The following is a 25,833-nucleotide window of genomic DNA, read 5'->3' on the forward strand; positions in this document are numbered from 1 at the left end:
TTCGGGTGGGTTCAAGTCATTTTGGAGCATCCAGCGACTTTTTGAAAATCACTGGAGCCTCCAGCAGATTTCTAAAACTTTAAATTTTCACAAATTTTCATCAAATGGCGATAGAAAGCTGATATTTACTCTACACTCCAATTTTGACATCCCCTGAAGACGACTTCAGGTAGGTTCAAGTCATTTTGGAGCATCCAGCGACTTTTTGAAAATCATTGGAGCCTCTTGTAGATTTTTGAAACTTGAAATTCCCGCAACATTTTACCAAACGTAGTTGGCAAGCTGAAATTTACTTCGCAAACTAATTTCAATACGATATGAAGTCGATTACATGGAAAGTCGCGCGCTGGAGGCTCCAAAACGACTTGAAATTCACCAGCAGTCGGCTTCCTAGCGTATTGAAAGTAGATTGCAGAATGAATTTCGACTTTCTATCTCCGCTTGACGAAATTTTGGGGAAATTTCAAGTTTCAAAAATCTACGGGTGGCTCCAGTGATTTTCAAAAAATCGCTGGAGGCTCCAAAACGACTTGAAATTCTCCTGCAGTTGGATTCGTAGCGTATTGAAATTAAAATTTCGGCTATACAACTCCATTTGATGAAATTTTGTGGGAATTTCGAGTTCCAGAAATCTGCTGGAGGCTCCAGAACTGCTCAAAACGGTTTGAAACTGTTTCCAATCGATTTGGCATGTCGAAAATAGGGTATATCCCAAATTTCAGCTTTCTTGTTCAATTTGGTAGAATTTTGATTTTTCCCTCATTTTCCATCAACTTACTGTTTTGGATGATCTTCGATACGTATACCCTACAATTTCGTTTCCCTTTCCTTCCATTTTTTTATTTTTTATTTATTTTTTTGAATAGAACTTACTTTATCTCAGAATTTTTTTTTTTTCATGATGAAAAATTTGTAAACTGATAACTGTGTTTGCTTATGTTCTAATAAATCATAAATATTGATGAATTTTTTAGTCCATCGTATATTCCATTTCCTTTCGCAGAGTCAGCTGATGCCTCAGCTTCGAGGGGCTTAAACTTTCACGCATATCGACAAAGGTTGAAACAATTACCATGCAATCGTATTTATCGGCCTGTACAGCCATAGACTAATCCTCGGGGACAGTTTTCATACAAACCTACTCCCATCTAGAATTAAAAAAATACAATAATACTTTAGCGTTTATTCGGTTACTCGTATTTCGACAAGGTTCGATCGTCATCTGCGCTCGGTTCGCCAACAATGCTGGGAAATATAGCAGTCTCCTACGTGCATAACATAAAATTTGTAGCAACAAACGGCGCAAAGGACTGTCAGGGGATCGGAGATGCAAAAAAAAACCGCAATTTCCGAGCGAAAAGTTTTTAATCCTTTTTTATTTTTCGCAGTTTAACGGCAGTTTTCATAATTCGAGTCTCTCTCGTCCGTTGTTATCGATATAATATTAACGTCCAGTCGTCCAATACGATGATGGTAGCCCTTGTCCCTTTGATTCGCCCAATGGAATAATATTTCAGCATTTTTAAATGTTATTTTCATGAATTTGATAGATCAAAAAACAGACACAATGCTTCGAAAATTTTAAAGATTTTCGCCTATTTTCCACTTGAAATTCATTTCCCAAGCTCGGAGGCTACGCATTATGCGCGTAAAGATTATAGATTTTAACTGTAATATGAAGCATAATAAATAGCGAACGATGGAATTATCCTGGATATACGAGTATAGGCAGAGGCAGACACAGTGCTACTTAGTTAGCCTATAGCCTGTGAGTATGTGACGTGACATAATACTCGGAGCGGGTACAGCGACGAGTAAAAGGAGCAAAGAGAACGGAATCTCTTTATCTTAATCTACGTGTATGTCTCTCTTTCCCTTTTCTCTCACTCTCTGGCTTTCGGCATACACAGAGGATAATTATATCGCGGGTTTTTGGTCTCGTATATCTCGAGCGAATTCGAAGAGAATATTATTACGTTAGTGGTATCTCTACCTAAGACGTTGTTGTTAAACGAGATAAATAATGGATAAAGGAATTCCCTTTACTATAACGTAATTTTTCAGTAATTTGAATATAAGCTCTTGGTTCTCGTTTCCTCCTCTTCTCTCTGTATAGTCTATTTTGACATCCTTTATTAAAGTTTTCAACGAACCGTTCACACAAAAGCAAGAGTAAATTTAGCTAGTCCAAGCCGACCCCGAACGCGACTAAAGAAACGAGAATCGCATGAATAAAAAATTATTTAGGTATAAGAAACGCGTTCGAGCGATATTTAATACTGTTTTTAAAAGCAGGCCAACGAAATTAAAATAGCGGAATGAAATTAAAGTTGTTTTCTCGTTTTTGGCTTTTTGGCCGCGATGGGAAAGAAAGCACATGCTGTTCGGTTAATGTGACTTGAAAATCAATCGGATATTTTAAAATTTAATTGTTGCAATTTTTCATAACGTTTTCGAATTAGGCTCATTTTCAAAAAAATCGTTTGGGTAAATTTTGTCTTTTTGAAAATTTTTTCTGATTTTTATCATTTTTTGGATTTTTGAAAATTCGCAATTTATCGCCCAAAAAAGTAATATCATTGATTTCTAAAATATTTTCACAGCTTCAGAAACAATATCTTTCAATATTACTTATGTATGCCTTGATTAATGAGAAATACGCAGGTTTGTTGAGAGGACACGCAGCTCAAAATCTTAAAAGGAAATTTTTAAAATATTAACAATTGTCATAAGTAAAAAGTGGAAATCATAAAAAAATTTGAGAGAAAAAACAAAATTTGACTAAAAAAAGTTTTTGAGCTAATTTTCGAAAAACATGACTTTTGTTTGGCAAACTTCGAAACAAAAATAGAAAATTTTAGTCAAGTAAGGCAAAAATGGATGCTTTTTGAACGTTATTTGGACAAAAAAAGCACAAATTTCTTACAATTCTGACCAAAAAAAGAAATTTTTTGATAATTTTGGCAATAACAGGATTTTTTGGGCAATCTTGGCAAGAACAGGGTTGATTAACAATTTTGGCAAAAATTGTCTTTTTTCAACTATTTTCTAAAAATGAACACTTTTTGACAATTTTGCCCAAAATGGACACTTCTTGACTATTTTGCCAAAAATTGGCACTCTTTGATAACTTTTTCAAAAAATAACACCTATGGACTTGGGCTTTGGCAAAAAGAAAGCAGAGCTTTATAAGCAAATTTGGCGAAAAACATGACTTTTATTCGGCAATTTTGGTACAAAAAGAAGAGTATTTGAGCAGCTAAAGCGAAAATCAATTCTTTTTGGATGTTTTGGTTGGGATTGGAAGGGGGGAGGGTACAAAAAATTACGAACTTACAACCAAAAAAATTATTTACAAAACTTGACCGAAACATATCAATGAAGAAAACAAACACATAAAAAAAAAAGGAAAATGTTTTGAGTTTTTATTTCAAAAAGATGAACTTTGAAATATTTAAAACTTTTTGGTAAACAAGCGAGACTTTTTGGAAAGTTTCGGCAACGAAATGAGAATTTTTGTAGTTTTTCTGATACAAAAAAATGGCCAATAAGAAACGAGACTTTAAAAATTTTGACAAAAGAAAGGACTTTTTTGTAGTAATTCTTAGCAAAAAACTGAGACCTGTGGACAATTGATGGAATTTTTGGAATTTTTTGCAAAAAAACTACAATTTTTAGCAATTTTGTTGAAAGCGAGAATTTTTGGCAATTTTTGGTAAAAATCAAGACTTTGACAATTTTAGCAAAAAACAAAGTTTTTGATAATTATTATTGGTAAAAAAGCGATACTTTTCGGCAGTTTCTGGCAAAAATTGAGACTTTGAACAATTTATGGAAAAATTTAGACTTCTGGAAATTTCTCGCTCAAAAATGACAATTTCTATCAATTCTGTTGAAAAGCGAGAATTTTTGGCAATTTTTGGCAATATTGGCAATAAGCAAGACTTTTGGATAATTTTTGAAAAAAAAATGAAAATCTTGAAAAAATTTTCCAAAAAATAAAATTTTGCATTTTTTTGTTGAAATGCAAAATTTTGACAATTTCAACAAAAAGCAGCAATTTCTGTGGGATTACTGGCAAAAAAATATTTTTTCAAAATTGTTTTCAAAAATCTAGACTTTTGCAGTTTTGAGGTTGGTATTTTTATTTTTTTTTTTAGCAATTTCAGGTACTTAAACTGGATTTTTTAACCTTCAAAACGTTGAATTTTTTACAATTTTGGCAAAAAGTTCGCCTTTTTGGAGTTTTTTTCATTAAAAAAAACACACAATTTCTTGCAAATTTTGCTAAACAACAAGACTTCTGTTAATTTTAGAAAAATTCTAGAATTTTTGACAGTTTTTGGTAAAAATCACGACTTTTTGAAGTTGTTACAATTTTAATAAAAAACAAAACTTTTGTCAATTTTGCAAAAAATCTAGAATTTTTGACGATTTTTGGCAAAATTGAGACTTTGGAGCAACTTATGGAAAAAATGGAGACCGTAAAGAGTTTCTTACCCAAAAATAATGTCAATTTTCAACAATTTTGTTGAAAAGCGAGAAGATTTTGGATGATTTTTGAAGAAAAAGTAAAAATCTCCTGTTTTACGGGACTCTGAAGGTCACTATCTGTCTGCCTGTTGGACATCTCAAGGTCATTGACCTATTGGTATGATTTACCATGGTCGTCTGTCCGCCTATTGAACCTATTAAGGTCATTGACTCTTATGTCTGTCTGTATAGCCTCTTTCTTAAGGTCATCGTCCCATGTCTTGAGACTCCAGAGGTCACTGACCTACTTTTCCACCCTCCCTAGGTCATCTGTCTGCCCGTTTGAAGTCTGAAGGTCATTTACCCGCCTGTCTGACCTTTCAAGGTCACTGACCTACCTGTTTAGCCTCTCACAGTCATCTGTGTGTGTTTGTCTGTCTGGCCTCTCGAGGGTTGTTTGCGTGCCTGTCTGGCTTCCCAATTGACCCGTCTGTCCGGACTCCCAAGGTCACTGACCTACCTTCCACCCCTCTTCCCCTATGAAAGTATTGGATGATCGTAGAAATATAGTGTGACATATCGATTCATACTGAATCGAGGATGCGGAGTTTAAATTTCTACTCCTTTTCATGATATTACTCTTCTACGTCCCTCTGCCCCCTTGAAAAATTTACCTAATGATCGCACAAGTACGATGTGACATATCGATTTCTAATGATTCAAAGGCACTGAGTTCGAATATGTACTCATTTTCATGATACGACCCTTCTATGCCCCTCTATTCCCCTCTGCCCCTCTTGAAAAAATTTAATATTTGCAGAAGTACGATGTGACGTATCGATTTCTGATGATTCAAAGACACTGAGTTCGAATACATATATGTGTATTCATTTTCACGATACAACTCTTCTACGCCCCTCTGCCCCCTTGAAAAAATTTACCTAATGATCGCACAAGTACGATGTGACATATTAATTTTTGATGATTCAAAGGCACTGAGTTCGAATATGAACTCATTTTCATGATACGACCCTTCTATGCCCCTCTATTCCTCTCTGCCCCTCTTGAAAAAATTTAATGATCGCAGAAGTACGATGTGACCTATCGATTTCTGATGATTCAAAGGCACTGAGTTCGAATACATATATGTATACTCATTTTCACGATACGACTCTACTACGCCCCGTTATTCCCCTCTGCCCCTCTTGAAAAAAATCAGTGATCGCAGAAATACGATGTGACATATCGATTTCTGATGATTCAAAGGCGCTGAGATCGAATATATACTCATTTTCACGATACGACCCTTCCACGCCCCTCTATTTCCCTCTGCCCCTTTTTTTAAAAAATGAACTTGATGATCGCAGAAATACGCTGTGACATATCGATTTCTGATGATTCAGAGGCACTGAGTTCGAATATGTACTCATTTTCACGATTCAACCCTTCTACGCCCCTCTATTCCCCTCTGCCCCTCTTGAAAAAAATTTCCTAATGATCACAGAAGTACGGTGTGACATATCGATTTCTGATGATTCAAAGGCACTGAGTTCGAATATGTACTCGATTTTGCGATACAACCCTTCGGTGCCCCTCCATGCCCTGCTCATTTTGGAAAAATTGAAAAATCGTAGAATAATGTGGTGTGAAATACTGAATGCCACTAATTCTTGGGCATCCAGTTCGTTCAAAGATTTATTCGTGTTTTGAATTCACCACCTCTGTGTTCGCTGGCCTCCAGTTTTTGAACGGCGATTTTATGAAAATTACAAGCTTTCCTACTCGGCGATACGATGATGGTTATTTACGATGAAAAAAAAATTCATTGAAATCCCCAATTCTATATTATTTTTATTTCAAATGTCACGAGTAATCAATTTATATCGCTGATGGGAGCTTCTCATCAAACGTACTATAATGTATCTAGGCGTCATCTTCATAGCCGTCTTCATCGCCTCAACTGCCGCCTCTAATGTGGTCGCTTATACTACACGCGACGCACATCGCTCGCAATATCGGTTCGGAATGGGGTTCGAAGAGTGAGTCGGCGGCGCGACGCGGCGGAGAAAGTACTTACACCACCTGGTTTATGGTATTACGGTGCACTGTGTGCAAGTAGCAAGTGCACAGTACTGTACACTGTATGGTGTAAGTACAGTACAGTACAGTGTACATACAGAAGGGCGAGGCGGCAGGCAACGATAGCGACGACTACTATGATGACGACGACGACGACTACGACGACCAAATACCTTTTACTCGCCGCGCTGCGTGCTGATCGATTGCAGCAGCGATGCGAAGAAGGGGCCGAAGAGCCAAGAGAGGCGTCGTTTATAGCCGAGCGAGAAGGGAACTCGCGATGGTTCGACTGGGCTGGGCGAAGGCGCCGGGGTAACGGTATATCGTCGAAAAACCGCCGGCAAATTATAATATACTCTCGGCTGTGTGTTATGTGTTGTGTTGTATACGCCAGCCATGCCAGAGAGAGACTATATAGGAATAAAAGAGAGTAGAATATATAGAATACGGTAGTATAGTACAGTACTCGCGTATTACTATAGTGTAATATATACGTATATACGAGCAACACTAATAACGTGTGCGTGTGTTGATCTGTGTGCTGCGCAGGCGCCTACCGAAACTGTAGCAGCGTCGAGACGTCAAAGCGTGCGCCGTACCTAACGCCATGGATGCCAGTGTGTTATCTGCGATGGATAAAGACGCTCTTAAGAAGCAGATCGAGAATATGAAATATCAATCGACGATGGAGCGATGGCCTCTGTCAAAAAGCATAGAAGCGTAAGTGTTTTTTTGAATTTTTTTTATCATCAATTTTCGATCTTCGAGTATGGCTTTTTTTTCTTATCTGCAACCCTGTATAAATTACCCTTATTTTTCGAGTGATTATTCGGCGAGCTTTGGCGGTTTTTTTTTCGTCGCGATTCGAAAACTTGGAAGGATTTTCCGGTATTCGTGGTGATTTTTTTTTATACGTGGAAAAATAGATAGGTGTAGTAATTAGATGTTTATTTCTATACACGTTCGTCTTCTTCATCGAGTACCGGTTTGTCGAGATCTCGAATTGAAAATATTTTTTCGCGTCCTCGCAGGCGATTCGAATCGATAGTAATTTGTTATTACTCGTGCACGTCGTCGATCTCCAAGTCGAAGAACACACAGCATCTTATACTTATGTACTACCAACCAATGCTAATAATCGTGCCAATCGTGTCCAATGATACCGAACGATGATCGAGTATCGTCGAATTCGAATTTTCGGAGCTTTGACCGCGTATTTTGAGTTCTGCAGGAGCAGGAATCACCCTTTTAGAAATGCAACGAGGTTCGATCCCCTCCCTGTAAGCAACGATACGAAAGTTGGCGCGATAAAATATAGGCATAATTCCAAGCAATTACGTTCGAATTTTTTCTGCCTTCGGAGGAGTAGCAGGAGGGGCGTGGGTGCGTTCAAAAAAGCCGGCCGGATCGCTCTACACGATGCGTCAAAGTTTAGATTTTAATCGACTGCTGTGCTGTGTTTGGATTTGGAATTTGCGTTAGTTGTAGGCGAAATTCAAATTACATTCGGGTATCGGCTTCATTGGCACTCGAATCGTATTTATACGTGTTTGTGTACCGAGCTGTGTGCGAGTTGTTACGTATCGATGTAACGACCTCTTTTCCCTTTTTTAATTATTATAGTATTTTACCGGTTTGCTTCGCAGTGTGGTGGTACTTTACTTATTTATATATGTACTGTGGTGGAAATACGAGTTTTTTTTTTCTTTCTTTCTGTACCTAAATAGCGAGTATTTAAGGTTATATATGCCCTTCTCTGTGCTGCTTTGCTTATATAGCTCGTGGACGCACACGACCGCAGCTTGTACATAGGTAGGTACTCTGTATGAGGATGACGCAAACGCAAGTGGTAAATAATGCAAAAGACACGCGATATATTATTAATGAGCGTAGTTCCGCGTACACTTACATATCGTGTAGGACTGTAGGGTGCTGGAAATTGACCATCTATACTGTACACCCTCGAACTCTGCCTTTATATCTCTGAGCCCCCTTTCAATTATGCTTTTTATTGTGTCGGTGTAGACTTTTTTGAAATTAGTTTTGAGAAAATTGCGGTTTGAAATCATTGAAATGAGTGTTGGTGGAGTGGGAGGGGGAGGGGGAGGAGGTTGGGAAAGAAAAACTTGTAATTTCTCGACTACGTGTACCTGCCTGTATCTGTGATGGGGGAAAAATGAAGAAGAAATTGGTTGTGAAATTTTTTAAGTTATCAGGTGAAATTTGAGCAATGAACATGAAACGACGAATTGTGTTTAAATTACGATTACGATGGTGTGGTTTTTCATTTTTTTTTTTTTTTAAATTAAAGTAGACACGGTGACGATGTGTGTGTGTATTTCGAGTGGATGACGACGAAGACCTTGATTATAGACCGCACCGTATGTGAACGAATGTGCGAGAACGTCGTCGGAATCGAATACCGCTGACTCTACCTGTTTAAATGCGTTTTCACGGGTTTGATTTGTGTGGCGCCGTGTGTAGAACTTGTAGGTATGTAGAATGATGAAGGAGGTAGCGGGGTATTTATGGGATGTGTTGTGGAATTGTGGATGTAGAGCTAGAGGTGCAGAAGGGAGGAGGAGAGATGACGAGCACGTGCTTCATCATCAGGTGTACGCAACTCTGTACATGTGATGTATGTAGATATGTTGCGATGGAAAGAATGGGAAATGAAGAATGAGAGGATTTTTTGTGGAGTTGATCGATCGATGATGAGGATTTTTGGGGGAAATTTTTGATAGAAATGGCTGATTATTTGTCTTTTGTGATGAGAAGATTGCAGGATGAAGGAATTGTGGTAAGGCTGCGGGCGAAACTTTGAATTTGGAAAAATGAGATTTTTGAATTTTTTCGAGTTGAGAAAAATTTTGCGGTAAGTAATTTGCGGATTGAAGAAAAACATTTATGGAATATTTTGAGTGTGAAAAAAATACGAAAATTTTGCCCTAGAATCGTTCACAGGGAAGAATTTTATATTCTAATTTTTTGGAGGGGAGGGGAGGGGAGGGGAGGGGAGAGGACAGGATAAAGAAGAAAAAAGAAGGAAATGCTCGTTTAGTGCTTGAAACGGTGTGAAATGAAAAGTTCAGATACAAAGAGGGGAATATTCTATCGTTCAATAAGAATTTCGTCAATTTTAAATTCGAATTTCGACAGATACAGTAATCGCAGATGAAAGAAATGGCAGCTCTCGCGATCCATATCATTAAAAGAAAAAAGGCCCATTAAGTTATGTGTAAAATGGGAAGTGTCATGTTTTCGGACACTTTTAAGTATCTAATTAAAATATGGTCGATGATAATTTTTCGATGTCGACTATTCTCAAAGTTCAGGGTTTGATGAAAATCCAAACATCAAGGGACGCACTCGGTTAATTTCTAAACAACTACATAAGTGGTTAAAAAGTGAACGAAATCAACATTTGATTGGGTAATTTTTTCAAAATGTTGATTGCTAAAGAAAAATTCAACTTTTTTAAAATTGAAAAAAATTCAATTTTTTTGTTACTTTTTTTCAATTTTTAAAAACTTAATTTTTCTGTTACTTACTTTTTTTGAAATTTTCAAAAATTCTATTTTTACAAATCTTGGCTCTAAAAAATATTTAAAGTTTCTCTTTTCTTTCAAAAATGCACAAAAATCTCGGTTTCCTGCTGAAAAATAACAAAAAGACTTGATTTTTTGATAAAGTTGTCAAAGTCTTGTCTCTTTCCATAATTTCTTTTTAAAAAAAGGTCACTTTTTGGTTGAGACAGGGTGTCCAATTGTTATGACAGTCATAAAGTCGTGAAAAAGTCATGAATTTTGCTCGAAACACACTTGAAAATTTGTTAAAAAGCCCATAAAATGAAAAAAAAAATGAAAAATTTGTTCCAAAAATCAGAAAAGTGAAAAAACTAAAACAGGGTACCTAATTTTTGATCTTGTAAAAAATGGCAACCCTGTTCGATTTCTTCACAGTTTCAAATTGGTAAACATGGTTTTTTGGTGGGCGGGGTGGGGGGAAGGGGAGGGGAGGAAAGGGGAGTGGTATTTTCATTCGGTAATAATGTGAAAAATGGGTCATGCAAAAGTCATGATTTTTTTTCTGGGAATTTTGTTAGACACCCTGTAGCGAATAAATCTCACTTTTTTCACAAAAATTGCAAAAAAGTATCCCTTTGTTGCCAGTAATTTTCAAAAAAGTCTTGCTTTTTCCCGAAAATTAAAAAAAATTTTCGCTTTGTGTTCCTAATTTTTTTTCAGAAAGGTCTGAACTTTTTTTCTAAAAACGTTAAAAATTGCCAAAAATTTTCATTTTTATTTATTTATTTTTTTTTTGAAAAAATTAAGTACGAGCAGTACGAGCACGAGCTTTTAAAAATGGATCAAATATCAAGTTGAAGGAAGTAAACTTGAGCCAAATACCTTTTGAGAGGTTTCTAAAATTCATATAGGTCTTGAATGATTTCATATCTTGATAAGAAAGTAGGTAATGCAGTGGTCAAAAATTTCAAAATTTCCAGAAAATGTATTTTTATAAAAACATTGATGTTTACATTTTCGAAAATCTGTTTTTCTAACCATCGAAGTTGCCAACTTGAATGCTATCAAAGAAAAAACTCAATCATACAAAAACATCATACCACCAAATCCAGTCACTTCATATCGCTTAAGCAGGAGAGAAGAAATTCTCAAAGTGCAGGATTTGATGAAATTCCAAACATCGAGGCCGTACTCGGTTAATTTCCAAGTAACTTAGTTGTTGAAAAGTTAACAAAATGAACTTTTGATTTGGTACTTTTTTCAACATTTTGATTGCTGATGTTTTTTTTCCTTTTAATTTTCAAAACTTCAATTTTTTCGTTACTTTGTTTTAATTTTTGAAAAAAAAAAATTTTATTTTTTTTGAAATTTTTAAAAATCAATTTTTTTATATCTTAGCTCTAAAAATTGACGATAATGCATATCAACAAATGAATAATTATTTAAAGAAATTTGTCAGTTTTTTATTGTTTTCCAAAATGGTTACACTTTTTTCTTAGCGTTATGGTTACAAAGCCCTTCTTTTGGCTAAAATTGTCAAATTTTCTGTTTTTTCCAAAATGAGCAAAAAGTCTTTTTTTCTTCAAAAGATGTACGAAAATCTCGGTTTCCTGCTGAAAAGTGCCAAACAGACTTGATTTGTTGATAAAATTGTCAAAATCTCGTTTCTTTTCATTATTTTTCAAAAAAAAAAGGTCACTTTTTTGCCCTAAATGTTGCAACAGGGGGTCTAATCGGTCATGAAAGTTATACCTAAAGTTATGAAAAAGTCATGAATTTTGCTCGAAACACGTTTGAAAATTTGTTTAAAAGCCCATAAAATGAAAAAAATAAGTAAAATGAATAAGATAAAAAATTTGTTCCAAGAATCAGAAAAGTGAAAAAACTGAAATAGGTACCTAATTTTTGATCCTGTAAAAAACTTCCTCACAGTTTCATGTTATTAAATTGACATTTTTCCGATGGGGGGGGGGGGTGTTTTCATGCGATAAAAATGTGAAAAATAGGTCATGAAAAAGTCATGGTTTTTTGTCTGGGAATTTTGTTTGACACCCTGTAGCGAAAAAATCTCACTTTTTTTTCACAAAAATTGCAGAAAAAAGTATCACTCTTTGTTGCCAGTCATTTTCAAAAAGTTTTGTTCCTGCCAAAAATTGAAGGAAATTTTTGCTTTGCGTTCCTATTTTTTTTTTTTTTTCAAGTTCTAGACTTTTTTTCTAAAAACGTTGAAAATTGTCAAATAGTAGTTTATTCAACTAGGGAGTAAAAGTTTTTATTTTATTTATTGACAGTCGTGATTTTCGACGAATTTGGAGGTTTATTTCCCTCGCTTCGCTCGGGCAATACACCTCCAAATTGTCGAAAATCACGCTTACTCCCTCGTTAAAAAATAATTTTTTCGTTATAAGGGAGAAATAACGAAAAAGTTGTATTTTATTTTGACAAAAATACTCGTGGAACATTTTGTTGTTTTTTTGAAAAATTTTTATGTCACAATTTTTTTCTAAAAATTGCCTACTTATTTTTTTCCAAGAATTGCTTGCTCGTGGTTTTTTGCAAAAAAATCGCCAAAAAATGCTCTACTTTTTGCCAGAATTGACAAAACTTCGCTTTTTTGTAAAAATTGCCAAAATTCTCTTCTCATTTTCAAGTCAAAAATTTAAAAAACCCATCATAATTGCCAAAAAGCCTTATTTTTACTTTTTAAAATAAAAATTCGTGCGGTTTTTCTTGCCAATTTTTTTTTTTTTGGAAAAAATCAAGTACGAGCCCGAGCCCTTGAAAATGGATCAAATATCGAGTTGAAGGAGGTGAACTTGAGCCAAATATGTAGCTTTGATAGGTTTTCAAAATTCATAGCATTGAATGATTTCAAATCTTGATAAGAAAGTAGATAATGCAGTGGTCAAAAATTCCAAAATTTTCAGAAAATTTGTTTTTATAAAAAACAGTGAAATTTATTTTACGAATATCTGTTTTTCTAACCATTGAAGTTAGGGATGACTTTTTCATAATTCGATGGACCTGAACATTAAAAAAATAACATAATTGATTTCGAGAAAAAAAATTATATCATTTTGAGAACTCAAGTTCAAGTGGCCCACTTTACGTGCAAATTGCAAAAAAAAATCAAAATTTCATATAATGGAAGTCTGGTCCGATTTATGCCTCATTTTTGATCTCTCAAATGATGTGGTGATGATTTTAAGGCCTTTTGAAGTCTTGTTCAGCAGATTTTCAAATCGTCCAATTTTGGAAAAATTTCCATTGAAAGAACTAGAATGAAATTCGGCATGTTTTCATCACAATAAAGTGTAAAAATCTTCTACAGAGGCTCTAAAAGTGCTCAATAAACCACCGCCAGTCGGTTTGAAAGATCAATTATACGATATGAATAAAATTTCATCTTTCCATCTTTATCTTATTTTTATTCAAATTTTGATTTTTTTTAAAATGAAAATTTAAGCGACTTTGAATTTTTACGAATTGGTCAAAATTTACAAAATCAAATTCACTGGCCGAAATTTGTGTTGGTGGTGTATTTTTCATGCTCTGTCCACGTTTTTTTTCTTGATCTAAGAATTGGCCACTGTTTGGGATGTATTTTAGTGGAAAGTGGAAGAAGGGGGGAGGGTTGTAATGACCAAAAAAGTAGTCTTCAGCGAGTAATTTCAAGCACAGCATCGATGATCAGCATCATGCACTATGAATTCCCAGAATTTTTGTGCCACACGATTTCTTCAATTTTCAAAACATTTTGAGAGCAGCCAATGAGATCGTTTCAGGCACCGAATGAAAAAAAAAAACTGCTATTCGCGTATTCAGCGCTCTCAAAAACCTAATCAACTACATTTCACATGATTTTTTAATTTTTCATGAAGGTTGGGGGGAGGGGGGGTCAGGGGGTTAAATCGAGTTGGTAAGATCAAGTTTTTTAATTAGATCTAAGAATTTTGTAATTTCGGAAGGGTCGTCTGGTATGAATAGGGATCTTTCATCTATTTGTAGGGATAGTCTGTGCTGATGTAAGGAGGGACAGTGAAATAGTAAGTGTTGGACAGATATAAGTTCTGACAGGCAGAACTGACATGTGGGTTTTGGGGCCTTTTCATAGAGGTGATTGTGTGTGATTTTTATGTGGCCAATTCTCAGTCTGGTTATAATGATTTCTTCAAGTCTGTTTAAGTGGGAGAGGTTTTTCCAAGGATGGACTAATTTTTTATGTTGAAAGAGCTTGTTTGTGGTTTGGAGGGACCAAAAGTTTTGCCATTTCTTAAGTGTGCTTTGGGTGAAGATAGATTTGAGGTCGTCAGCTGTGATAAATGTAAGGGGAGAAAGGGTGGTGGCAGATTTTGCATTAATATCTACAATTTCATTTCCTAAGATTCCAACGTGACTGGGTACATACATAAACTGTATAAAGAAGTTTGAATTTTGTAAGTCAAATAGAGTTTTATGAATATTTTGAATTAGAAGGTGATCGGAAAAAAGATTTTGGATAGCAGTTAGTGAGCTGAGGGAATCACTTTGAATTAAGAAGGACTTATTTTCTGATTCATAAGTGAGTATATCACAGAGACAATGGAAAATAGCTGTGAGTTCGGCAGTGTAGATTGAAGAACAGTTATGGATTTTAAAATTTGAAATTCTATCATTTATAGAATAGGCATATCCTGTATGAAGCGTTGGTATTTTTGATCCATCTGTAAAGCAAAGATTGAATTTTTTGTATTGTGATAAGAGTTCAAGATAGTTCTGTCTTATTACTAATGGAGAGTGGCTATGTTTTGAGTAGTTAATAAGCTGTAGATTGACTTGAGGAGGCTTTAGAAGCCAAGGGGGGTATAATATTGGTTTTTGGATGAGAGTTTTAGGATTGATTTGAAGATCGTTCAACATTGTGATGAAATTAGAAATGGGTCCTTCTATATGGTAAAAATGTTGGGGGTTTGGTGGGTTAATTGAGTTTTGGAGTGGATGGGAAGGGTTGGTGGATGCATTTGAGATGAATTTGTTTGTTATGAGAGTTCTTCTAAAATCAGGGGGTAATTCTGCTGCTTCACAATAAATGCTATCTATTGGAGAGGAATAGAGGGCTCCTATACAGATCCTTAGGGCTGAATTTTGAATTATTTTTAGGATATTTGAAGTCTTATTTGAGATATTTGCAAAACATGGGCTTCCATACTCAATTTTACTGCGAATTAGAGATTTATACAAGTGAAGTAGGAGTTTGCGAGATGGATTGCACTTGGAATTTTTGATTATTTTCAACAGATTTAGGCGTTTCATGAGATCTGATTTCACTTTTAGGAAATGAGGAGTCCAATTTAGTTTTCTATCAAAAGTTAATCCAAGAAATTTAGTAGTGGTTTTGAATTCTAACGAGTGTCCTTTGAAGTTGAGAATGAGATCTGGAGGAATCTTATTTTTTTTGGTGAAAAGTATACAGTGGGTTTTTGACTCTGAGAAGATTAGACCATTAGAATCTGCCCATGATTCGATTTTTTCAAGGGTTTCTTGGATTACATGAAGAGCTAGTTGAATATTATTTGAATGAAAGGAAATGTTTATATCATCAGCAAAGATTCTCAGAGAAATGGGTCTAGAAACAACATTGGAAACGTCATCAATCAAAAGTATAAATAAAACACTGTGCTAAGAACTGAACCTTGGGGGACTCCGTTTTCAATTTCAAAAAATTCTGAGTATGTATTGTTAACTCTCACTCTAAAAGTAAGGTTTGTTAAGAAATTTTGAATGAAGTTGGCTAAATGTCCTCTAATTCCAGTGGAATGTAATTTTTGGAGAATTTTATAACGCTAGGCTTTATCAAATGCCTTTTCAAGATCAAAAAAGACTGGAAGAACACTTTCTTTATTATGGAAGGCTGAACTAATTTCTTTTTGGAGACTAAAGAGGTGGTCTAGGGTAGATCTTTTCTTTCTGAAACCACTCTGATAAATGCTAAGAGAGTTTGAGGAATTAATATACCAATTAAGACGTTTAATAACCATTTTTTCAAGTATTTTGCAAGGAACTGAAGTTAGGGAGATGGGGCGATAACTAGATGCAAGACTTGGATTTTTATCAGGTTTTAATATTGGAATGATTGTTGCAGTTTTCCACATTTTTGGAAAGGAATCAGAAGTCCAAATTTTGTTATATAACTGAAGTAAGTCTTCTTTTCCAGTGTCTGAAAGGTACTTTAACATATGAGGGTGAATTTCATCAGGTCCAGGGGATGAATCTTTAATGTTGTAGTTTAGACAATGATTTAGCTCTTCAAGAGAAAAAAGAGAGTTGTATGGTTCTAGATTTTCAGATGAAAAGTCTAATGGAGTGGATTCAATTTGTGTTTTTAGTGTTTGGAAAGCAGAGCTATAAGAGACAGTTGCAGAAGCTTTTGCAAAGGATCTAGCTAAGGTGTTTGCGATGTCCTCTATTGAGTTTATTTCAGTGTTGGCATCTACTAAGTAGGATATTTCAGTAGGTATATAACTTCCTTTAAGGATTTTAACTTTTTTCCACATTTCTTTTGTAGTTGTGCTTTGGGTGATGCTCAACATAAAATTATTCCAACTTTCTCTTTGTTTGGATAAGTTGATTTGGCGAGCAATGGCTCTTTTTTTCTTAAAATCAATGAGGTTGTCAAGAGTGCGATTTTTTTGGTACTTTTTTAATGATTTTTTTCTATCTTGGATTGCAGTTTTTAGTTCATGACACCACCATGGGACAGATTTTTTGGGAACTTTTGTAGAAGTTTTTGGAATGGTTTCTTCAGCTGCTTGGACAATAGAAGTTGTGAAATATGCAACTATAGTGTCCAGATCATCTAGTGTAAAGTCAATTGGGAGAACTTTTTTGTTGAAATGTGACCAGTTTACATTAACAGAAGAAATATAGAATTTTCCAACCCCCTCCGCCCTTCTTACTTGATTTGCAAAATTGCTCATCCTGTAATATGCATCATGTACCTATAGCTAACTTGATAATATATATTGTAGAATGGAATTTTTACGACTTTTGCGATCGTGCCCGCGCATCGTGCAACATCGCCGCCGAGTTAAATCCAATAATATTCATATGTAAATGGAAAATTTACGCTACGCCTCTCGCATGTACCAAAAAAGGAACCGTTGAACCGGAAGTTTGAACGCAAAAGGAAGAAATACGAGAAAACCATAAAAAGAAGGGAAAAAAGCTATAGCGATCGAGCGAGAGAGGACAGCAGAGAATACGAGTATATCTCTACCGTACATACACTATGTATAGTAGCAGTATAGCGATGGTAGTACCATTTTTGTTCTTAGATTATACTCGTATATACCTAGTACTGCGTGCTGCAAAGATGTGTACCACCGAATGGAAATAGGGCAAGAAGCACACAGCACACCGAAGAGTAATGGCGGAGTAAAAGTACGAGTATACGAAAGCTGCTTACAGATGAAGAGAGTTGGTGCGGGGTTGCCAAATAGTGCGATGACTTTATGATTCGACGACGCGATGGAGCTTTTTCCGGCTCGTTTAGCAGAGATTTCGCCAAACAAAGGAGGTACACCTATAGGCGAATGGAGTAATGAAGCTAATGGTGGAAATTGTCTTTCTTTTTTATCTCGCTTGTTTTTGTACGTATAATGGTACTGTACGAGTAGGGCTACGTGCCGTTTTGTGTTTCGTGAATCGTGATGGGGGTGGATTTTTAACAGGCAGTTGTTTTCTGGTTTGGAAAATTGCAGGGTACTAATTTGCATGTGGAATGATTATAGGAGTTGTGGGCTTAGGAGAAAACTGGATTAAAATTTGAACATTCTCGTGGCAGGAAATCTTTAAAGAGATGTTGAAAATTTAACGAATTTTTACTCGATGCTCGAAAACTTTGCAACTCTTTGAAATACGTATTAAAGGAAGTTTTTTTTTTTTTCGCGCCAATTATTATTTCCCAAAGTTGGAAGTAATACGACTTTGAAAAAATGTCGGCTTCATCAGCTATGTATACGTAAAATGAATAATATGGAAAAGGCTATACAAAAGAAACTTTTTGAAAATATTTCAACATCGAATCAATAAATCGCTGCCTCATTTAAACTTTCCAAGCTTCGTCGTCGTCCTCGTCGTACATACTACTATAACTACCTACTCGAAAATGCTAACAAAGGGAAAAAAGAAACGCGTATGATCCCTTTTTGTAGGTACCTACGTTGTAAAAATTATTATTATTTTAGGGAAAAAAAAAAAGAAAAAAGTTTATCGTAGACATTTTAGTACCTAATATCGATATTAAAGGTATTGGAAACCTTTGAATTATACGATCGCGCGATGCCTTTGATATTAAAATTTGGCGAGAAATTTCCCCTTTCATGTCTAAACTTTGTTCTCGCTATCTCATATCTCGACTGGCTTTTATTCTAAATAGTTGAACTAAATGAGAGCGGAAGTATGCGTATATTTTCCTACTTCAATGCTTCGCCTGCTTTATAACGTGCTGCGAGGCCAAAGCTTTGTAAAATTCCACTCTTGGGGCTTGCTTTTTTTTCTTTTTTTTTTTTTAATTTTATAGCGAAATGAAAATGTGTATTTGTAGAGCTGGAGCGTTTGGTTTCAAAGGCGAGTTCGCGATGGGATGATTTTTTTGAAAAATGATTAAGTATGTTGGAGATGAATTGATAATTTTATGTATATGGGGTGTCCCGATTGATGCATAATTTAAGGGTTATTTCCAATTTGCGTTCAGGATGCTGACTTTTCTGCTTTTCATAAATTTACTCGAAATTTCAAAAGGGCTCAAAGTTGTCACCGGAATTGTTGAAGGGGGGAGGGAGGTAAAAAATGGAGGAATCAAATTTTAGTTCTCAATCTGAATCTGGCAAAAAAAATTTGAACCTAGAGCTGGTACTTTGTTACGTTTCAAGTAACTAAGTTACTTAAGTTGAGTAATTTTCGGTTACTAATTTTTTTTTTCAATTTTCAAAAATTCAATTTTATCAAAATCGTGGCTCTATTTTTGGAAGAAATGAAGAAAAAATGTTGATGATATCAACAAATTGAATAAGTTACGGAAGTATTCGCGTTTTTATTCCTCCAGCTGGTCAAGTTGGTCTACACTTTTTCTTTAGAGTCACGGTCACAAGGCATTGCTTTCAGGTAGAATTTTCAAAGTCTCTTTTTCCACCAAAAAACAACAAAAAATGTCAGCTTTTGTCAAAATTGCCAAAAAGTGCACTTTTCTGACAAAAATTGCTAAAATTGTCGCTTTTTTTGCAAATAATTTCAATCGTCTCACTTTTTTTCCAATAATCACTAAAAAAATCTTTATTTATTGCCAAAATAGTCATCTTTTCGGTTTTTGTCAACGTTTTCCAAAAAAGTCACGTTTTTGCAAAAAGTTGCAACAAAAATTCATTTTTTTTGTCAACAATTAGGCACTAAACATTGCCATTTATTTTGCAAGAAATTTCAAAAAACAAAAAAATTTCCCCAAAACATTGATTTTTTTCCAAAATTATCGTCGTTTCGGTTTCTGTCAATATTTTGCAAAAAAGGTCACTTCTTACAAAAAAATTGCAACAGAAATTCACTTTTTCGACAAAAATTGCAAAAATTATCGTTAATACATAATTTTCAGAAAAATCTAGTTTTTTGCCAGAAATTTGCAAAACTTTTCGATTTCTACCAAAGTGCTGAAAAACCCAGCTTTTTTGTCTAAAATGTGCCAAAAATTACTAAAAAATCCTTATTTTTTTTGCTGTAAAATTGCTAAACAGGTTCACTTTTTTGTCAAAAATTACTAAAAATTATCATTTTTTTGCAAGAAATTCCCCCAAAAAATAATAATAATACGAGGTTCTTAACCCTTAAAGACCCAGGCTAATCCTGAGATGTTGTGTGAAAATGCTTTCAATTTCCTGAATTAGATCATCACAAGCATCACTTTAACCCACAGTTTGCCCCCCAGCCCCTTAAAGCCGTCTCGTAAAAGCCGTACCGATTTATTTAATTTTCCTTGAAAACCGAGAAAGCAAAAACCCCAATGAGGTCAATCATGGAACTGAATGATATAGTATCATTAGGTGTACTGAATGAGTGAAAGCATATCCCCAAAGAACACCCCACCCCTTTTTGGGGGGCAAATTTTCAAAAAAGTTGGGATAAAAAAATTGGACCCATGCTCCATTTTTGGATAAACATATTGATGGTAGACCCTTCACAAAATGAAATCATGAAAGGTGTGAAAATGGTGGACCAGAGCGATTTTTTGAAAATTTGATTCGCTTGTCTCGATAAAAACCCGAAAAAACAGAGCATGAATACGCAAAGTACATAATATGGGAAATATTATCAAGTAGGCTTGAAATGACAGAAACAAGAATTGAAAGGAACACAGATGCTTTTAACAGCACATAAGTTCAGATAATCTACAATCCACCCATCAAATCTGTTTATCACTCCGTGGATATTCTTTCTCGATATTTGTCACCAAATAGTTACATCCTACAAAGGTTAGCAGTACGATTGTTTTTCTGCAGAAATATCGAAATAGGTTTATCAACCACTTTGAAAAGCTTTACCCTGTCAAATTGCAGCTGCCTCTGGCATTTCATAATGTTCAAGCATTCATGAAGAAGTCACTATCCCTTCTCGATCATAGATAATGTAGTTCTACATCATGAAAATTGCACGAGCAGAAGTCGTCGTTTACAATCATGAGATTGTGTCTAGCTTATGACTACAGGATTCAGGGGATTTGAGATTCAGTAAAAAGCTTTCAACTGTTGTTCAACCACAACTCTGAACTTTTGAATGTTTTGAGAAATTCCTGCTGAAGTTGATATTCTTTCTCGATATTTGTCAACAAATAGTTACATCCCGCAAAAGGTTAGTGGTACGATTGTTTTTCTGCAGAAGTATCGAAATAGGCTTATCTACCACTTTGAAAAGCTTTACACTGTCAAATTGCAGCTGCCTCTGGCATTTCATAATGTTGAAGCATTCATGAAGAAGTCACTATCCCTCCTCGATCATTGATAGTGTAGTTCAACATCATGAAATATTATGATTGGAAACAACGAATTCTGCTCAAGCAATTTTCAAGATGTACAACTTCACTATCAATGATCGGGGAGGGATAGTGACTTCTTCATGAATGCTTCAACATTATGAAATGCCAGAGGCAGCTACAATTTGACAGTGTAAAGCTTTTCAAAGTGGTAGATGAGCCTATTTCGATACTTCTGCAGAAAAACAATCGTACCACTAACCTTTTGCGGGATGTAACTATTTGTTGACAAATATCGAGAAAGAATATCAACTTCAGCAGGAATTTCTCAAAACATTCAAAAGTTCAGAGTTGTGGTTGAACAACAGTTGAAAGCTTTTTACTGAATCTTGTAAAGGGAGGAATTGCGCCATTTTCCGTCGCTTAGGTGAGGGAAAATTGTTCTCCTTCTACCTTTCGCTCAATTCTCTTACGTAACCACGCTATCTAGCGGTTTAGTTCGCGTTAGTGAAGTGTTTCACGTTATCCGATCACAACTTCAGTCAATCACGGACTCACTAAGCGAGAGCTTAGTTTCCATTCGATAGATAGGTCGAGGTGCGGAGCCCTATCAGTACGTTCGACGTATGGAGCACGTACTTTCCACCTTATAATTACTGGGATATGAAATATCTTTTACGTAATGGACTATCGGATCGGATCGTGGTTACTCAAGAGATGAACTGCAGCATCTCTAAATTCTCTTTTAGAGTCATTCATACTGGACCTGCCCTATCCGGCATGAATGCCCTTGTCCCTGGGTGGTGTTTTTAACACACATTTGCGACTACATGTACTCGCTTCCTTTAAATCAAATCGTAATTCTATTTACGTAATATAGTCAGACTATTTACATATTATGCTTAATAACCAATAAAGCTAATGTAACGTTATAGTCGTCCGAGTATTCATTTATATTATTCTATGTGTATAATTTCTCATCTCATATTTATCTCCGAAGAGTAGGTATACGAGGCGGTAAATCGCCAGTGCCTACCTGTGCATAGCACTAGGTATAGGTCTAACTAGGTCGTTAGGGTGAAGTTAGACCATGTAAGACATTAGCACCGCAGGTGCGAATAAAAAGTAAATACAGTCTTTACATTTGGCGCCCAACGTGGGGCACGAGTGCCATAAATGCCATAAAATTTCCATAGAAATCACGAAGATCCAAGGACCAAATACCATCAACCTAGGTCAACTTCAACACCCATACCTACTTTTCACATGTATGTGTTTAGTTCATAAGATGTTATTAATAAGATTCTTGGACCATAAATCACCATAAAGAAGTCATTTACGTAAGGATTTGATCCAGCAGTCAATGGATAGAAATATGGTACCATTTATGGTTCGCATCTATTTCATGTGTATTTTTACGTAATGGAAAATGAACCAATTATTTCATCAGTTCGAGAAGATTTCATGTTTCGAGAAGATAGGAATGCGAGTTCATTACCTATTTATCAAGCAGTGATATGGCAGTAAAATACAAGTTTCATATTTGCACTCTACTGCACGAACATTTTCGACTTATAAATAGATGGGAATTTTGACATTACATTATTTTAATGTGTTCAACAACGCGAAGTAGGTACCTACCTACGAGTCAGCGATTACATTCGAGCAATCAGCATTGTTACAACGGAATTACGTTCAAACATGTTATCATGATAACGAAGATACGTGATTTTTGCTGAATTTAATACAATAAAACTTGTGTTCAAGTTTTTATGGGAAAATATTAACTCTACAGGCATTGTACTCTGGCCTATAATCCCCACCTCCGAGATAATTTATTTCTCACTTTCAACGGAGCTCCGAGCAATCGATACGACATTCGAATCATTATGTCTATTTCTCTCGTATGAAGAAGTTCTCAATATCGTTTCACTTTGCGTAACTTAGCATTTGCCTTCGTTATACTTCCAAACTTACTTTTTTCGTTAGTTTTGTTACAGATACATTGTGTCTCTTGCGTAATTAATTGCGTTGCAGTTCAATTCCAGTTCCAGTCAAACGGTTATTGAAATGGATTCCAACCAATCTAATAACGTGGGAAATGTCAACGGACAATCCAATGGTCAAAACCAAGGTAACGTTCCAGTCAATCCAAACCAGTCTGGATACTATGTTCAACCTCAAGTTTTCAATCCAAACGTGACTCAGTGGCCTCATCCTCAATATTTTGCGAGTTCCACTCAGATTATGCCTCCGAATGGTCAACCTCCGATACCGTATGGAACCCCTGGTTTCTACTTTCCAAATCAATCTATGGTTTATGGTCCACCTCAACCAATCCAATACATGGCTCCTCCTCAAGGTAATTCTCAGTCGGTCCAGCCAGCTCGAGGCACTGCTCAATCTAATCCTCCAAGCCAAACTCCGAGCCAAGCCAATAATTCGATTCACTCAAATAGCAACCAAACTGGTAATACTACTGTGATTCCGAACCCAGTTATTTCTCAACCTGGTACCTCAACTCAAAATATACAAACGAGTTCGAGTACTCAGGGGCAGAATACAAGTACCATCCAAGCCACTCAACCTCAATCAACCAATCAACGTATAATGAATGGTCAGGGCCATCGCTTTCATCCTAAATCACGTAACTTTACAAAGTATCGAGAAGATCTGAAAGCCGTCGATCAAACTATAGATCTTCCAGTTACGAAAGCTTGTGCGAGGTTTGTATCAGCTCGAGGGTATAAAATAGGAAAAAACGTTTCTAAAGTTCTAAACTTACGTAATAATGAAGAACAATCTCGTACCAGTCGTGCACATAATAGTTTACTAGAAGAGTTACACGAATCTATGAATAGACGCCCACAGAGTCAACCTCCTCAATACCAACCTCCTCAGCAGCAACACACTGCTACATCACCTAATATTTCCGATCAAGAGGAAAGAGAAGAAAGTGCTTTTACACTTGAGCAAACTCTGCAGTGGTGTGATTTTGATAATAGGGCTGCGTGTGAAAACATAGGCAAGGATGTCTCCAACAAAAATTTATCAATAGCTGCTATTTTAGATCCTCCTAGGAGAGAAGGCCAGGCAGTACGTCGAGTTTATAATTTTGATGCTCTTGATCATTCAATGGGATTTGATGGCGTTGAAATAACGGTTCCGACCCCAACCGAGAATACTGAGCTACAAGATCATATCAAATGGTCATTAGAATGCAATGAGGATCGTATCAAATCTACTGAGGATATGCAATTACGGATACGTTCTCTTGAAAAGGAGTTGTCAGACACCAGAGAGGATATTAAAGATGTATATAAGAGACTATCTACCCAAATCGAAAGAGGATTTCTATACTTTCGCGAAGCCATGATCAAAGATACCCGTACAATAAAGAATTTATTCCACGAATCATATAAACAAACACAACACATTAACCATGTAGCATTAAGTGGTATGAGGTTGGGCCTTGCTGCTACGGACGAAATGGCAGAAATCAGACCTATGTGCGAAGATTTGTTAGATGCTGCATCTGACACTTATGAGGTTCTACAACCTATGATTAGACGTTTCAATGAGATTAGTTCAGTCCCATTATTTACTTCAAATGGTATACCTAATCCACCGCCGTCCACTCCACAACCTCAAACTACCAATCCCACGATTCCAGCAATTATGTACCCACAACCGCCACCAGTATACAATCATACGATTCCATCAAACGCTACAACATCTAACGTTACGACAAACGTTATACCAACTGCTACGAATGTATCAACTCCTAATAACGTTAACACCGTCAACAATGTGGTTGATTCAACTCAAGATCAAACTCCACCAGGTATTGAAATTCTTAAGGAAAGTGGAAGGTTAGCTCAGACCAAGGAAGTTATGGAAAGTATGATTAATAATTCGGGATTAATTTATAAAAAATCGAATGGAGAAGAACAAATTGTGGAATTCCAACTTGGAACGAATCATCTTATGAAGACACCTGATGCTAATCCCAGGCAACGGCAATTAAGTTATGACTTAGACATTGCAGAGAAAAATAATTATAAATTGAAATCAAAGAATATTTTCGACAACAGACACAGGTTGACCAACACCAACTTATTTGAAGTAATTTCCTTTGTCCTCAAATTTGAACAACAAATGTGTAATAAAGGTGCATCCAACTCTCAATATATTGAATTTTTCAACGAACTTTTAATTAGTGAGGCTGCCATCAACTGGAAAGATTCACTCAAAAGATCATTTTCTTTTTATTATAATCATCGTACGTCATTCATTTTAACTATGTGGAATCAACAACAACACGAATGTGCAAAAGCACACTTCCGTACAATCAATTTAGCTACTGATTCAACTAAGAGCTGGGCTCTAGATTTTCTAAAATGGTACACTATCCTTGGAGATACTAATATGACCGATGACGATCTTATTTCTACCCTACATTCAGTTGTACCTAACAATATGCAACATCATTTCGGTCTTGAAATCACTTGCAATAGAGTAGCATTCGAAAAACGTATCCGAGATCTAACTATTCGACAGTTACCTACATCGTTACGACAACCCAATTCGTTACTATACCAATCTACCCCAATTCTGCCTGTTAAGAAAAACAAGAAATTCAATAAATTCGGCAAAGGTTTACAATCCAACTCCAAACCTAATCAGAACACCACTGGGGCATCCAATCAATCAGCGGCAGGAAATTCTGGTGCTCAACCGTTTCGAACACAAGTTAAT

The 25,833-nt window shown here is 35.8% G+C and overlaps 1 protein-coding gene across 2 annotated transcripts in view; it reads left to right on the forward strand.

Moving 5' to 3' along the window:
- The window catches only part of Ggamma30A (guanine nucleotide-binding protein subunit gamma-e), a 268,461-nt gene that overhangs the window by 78,582 nt on the left and 164,046 nt on the right, over positions 1-25,833 (forward strand). For both annotated transcript variants that reach the window (XM_065366433.1, XM_065366434.1), the window contains exon 2: positions 7,102-7,272. In XM_065366433.1, the coding sequence (XP_065222505.1) occupies positions 7,160-7,272 (113 nt within the window). In that variant the 5' untranslated portion in view covers positions 7,102-7,159. The remainder of the gene's footprint in view (positions 1-7,101; positions 7,273-25,833) is intronic.

Source organism: Planococcus citri, chromosome 5 (assembly GCF_950023065.1).
Source record: "Planococcus citri chromosome 5, ihPlaCitr1.1, whole genome shotgun sequence".
NCBI classification, from domain to species: domain Eukaryota; kingdom Metazoa; phylum Arthropoda; class Insecta; order Hemiptera; family Pseudococcidae; genus Planococcus; species Planococcus citri.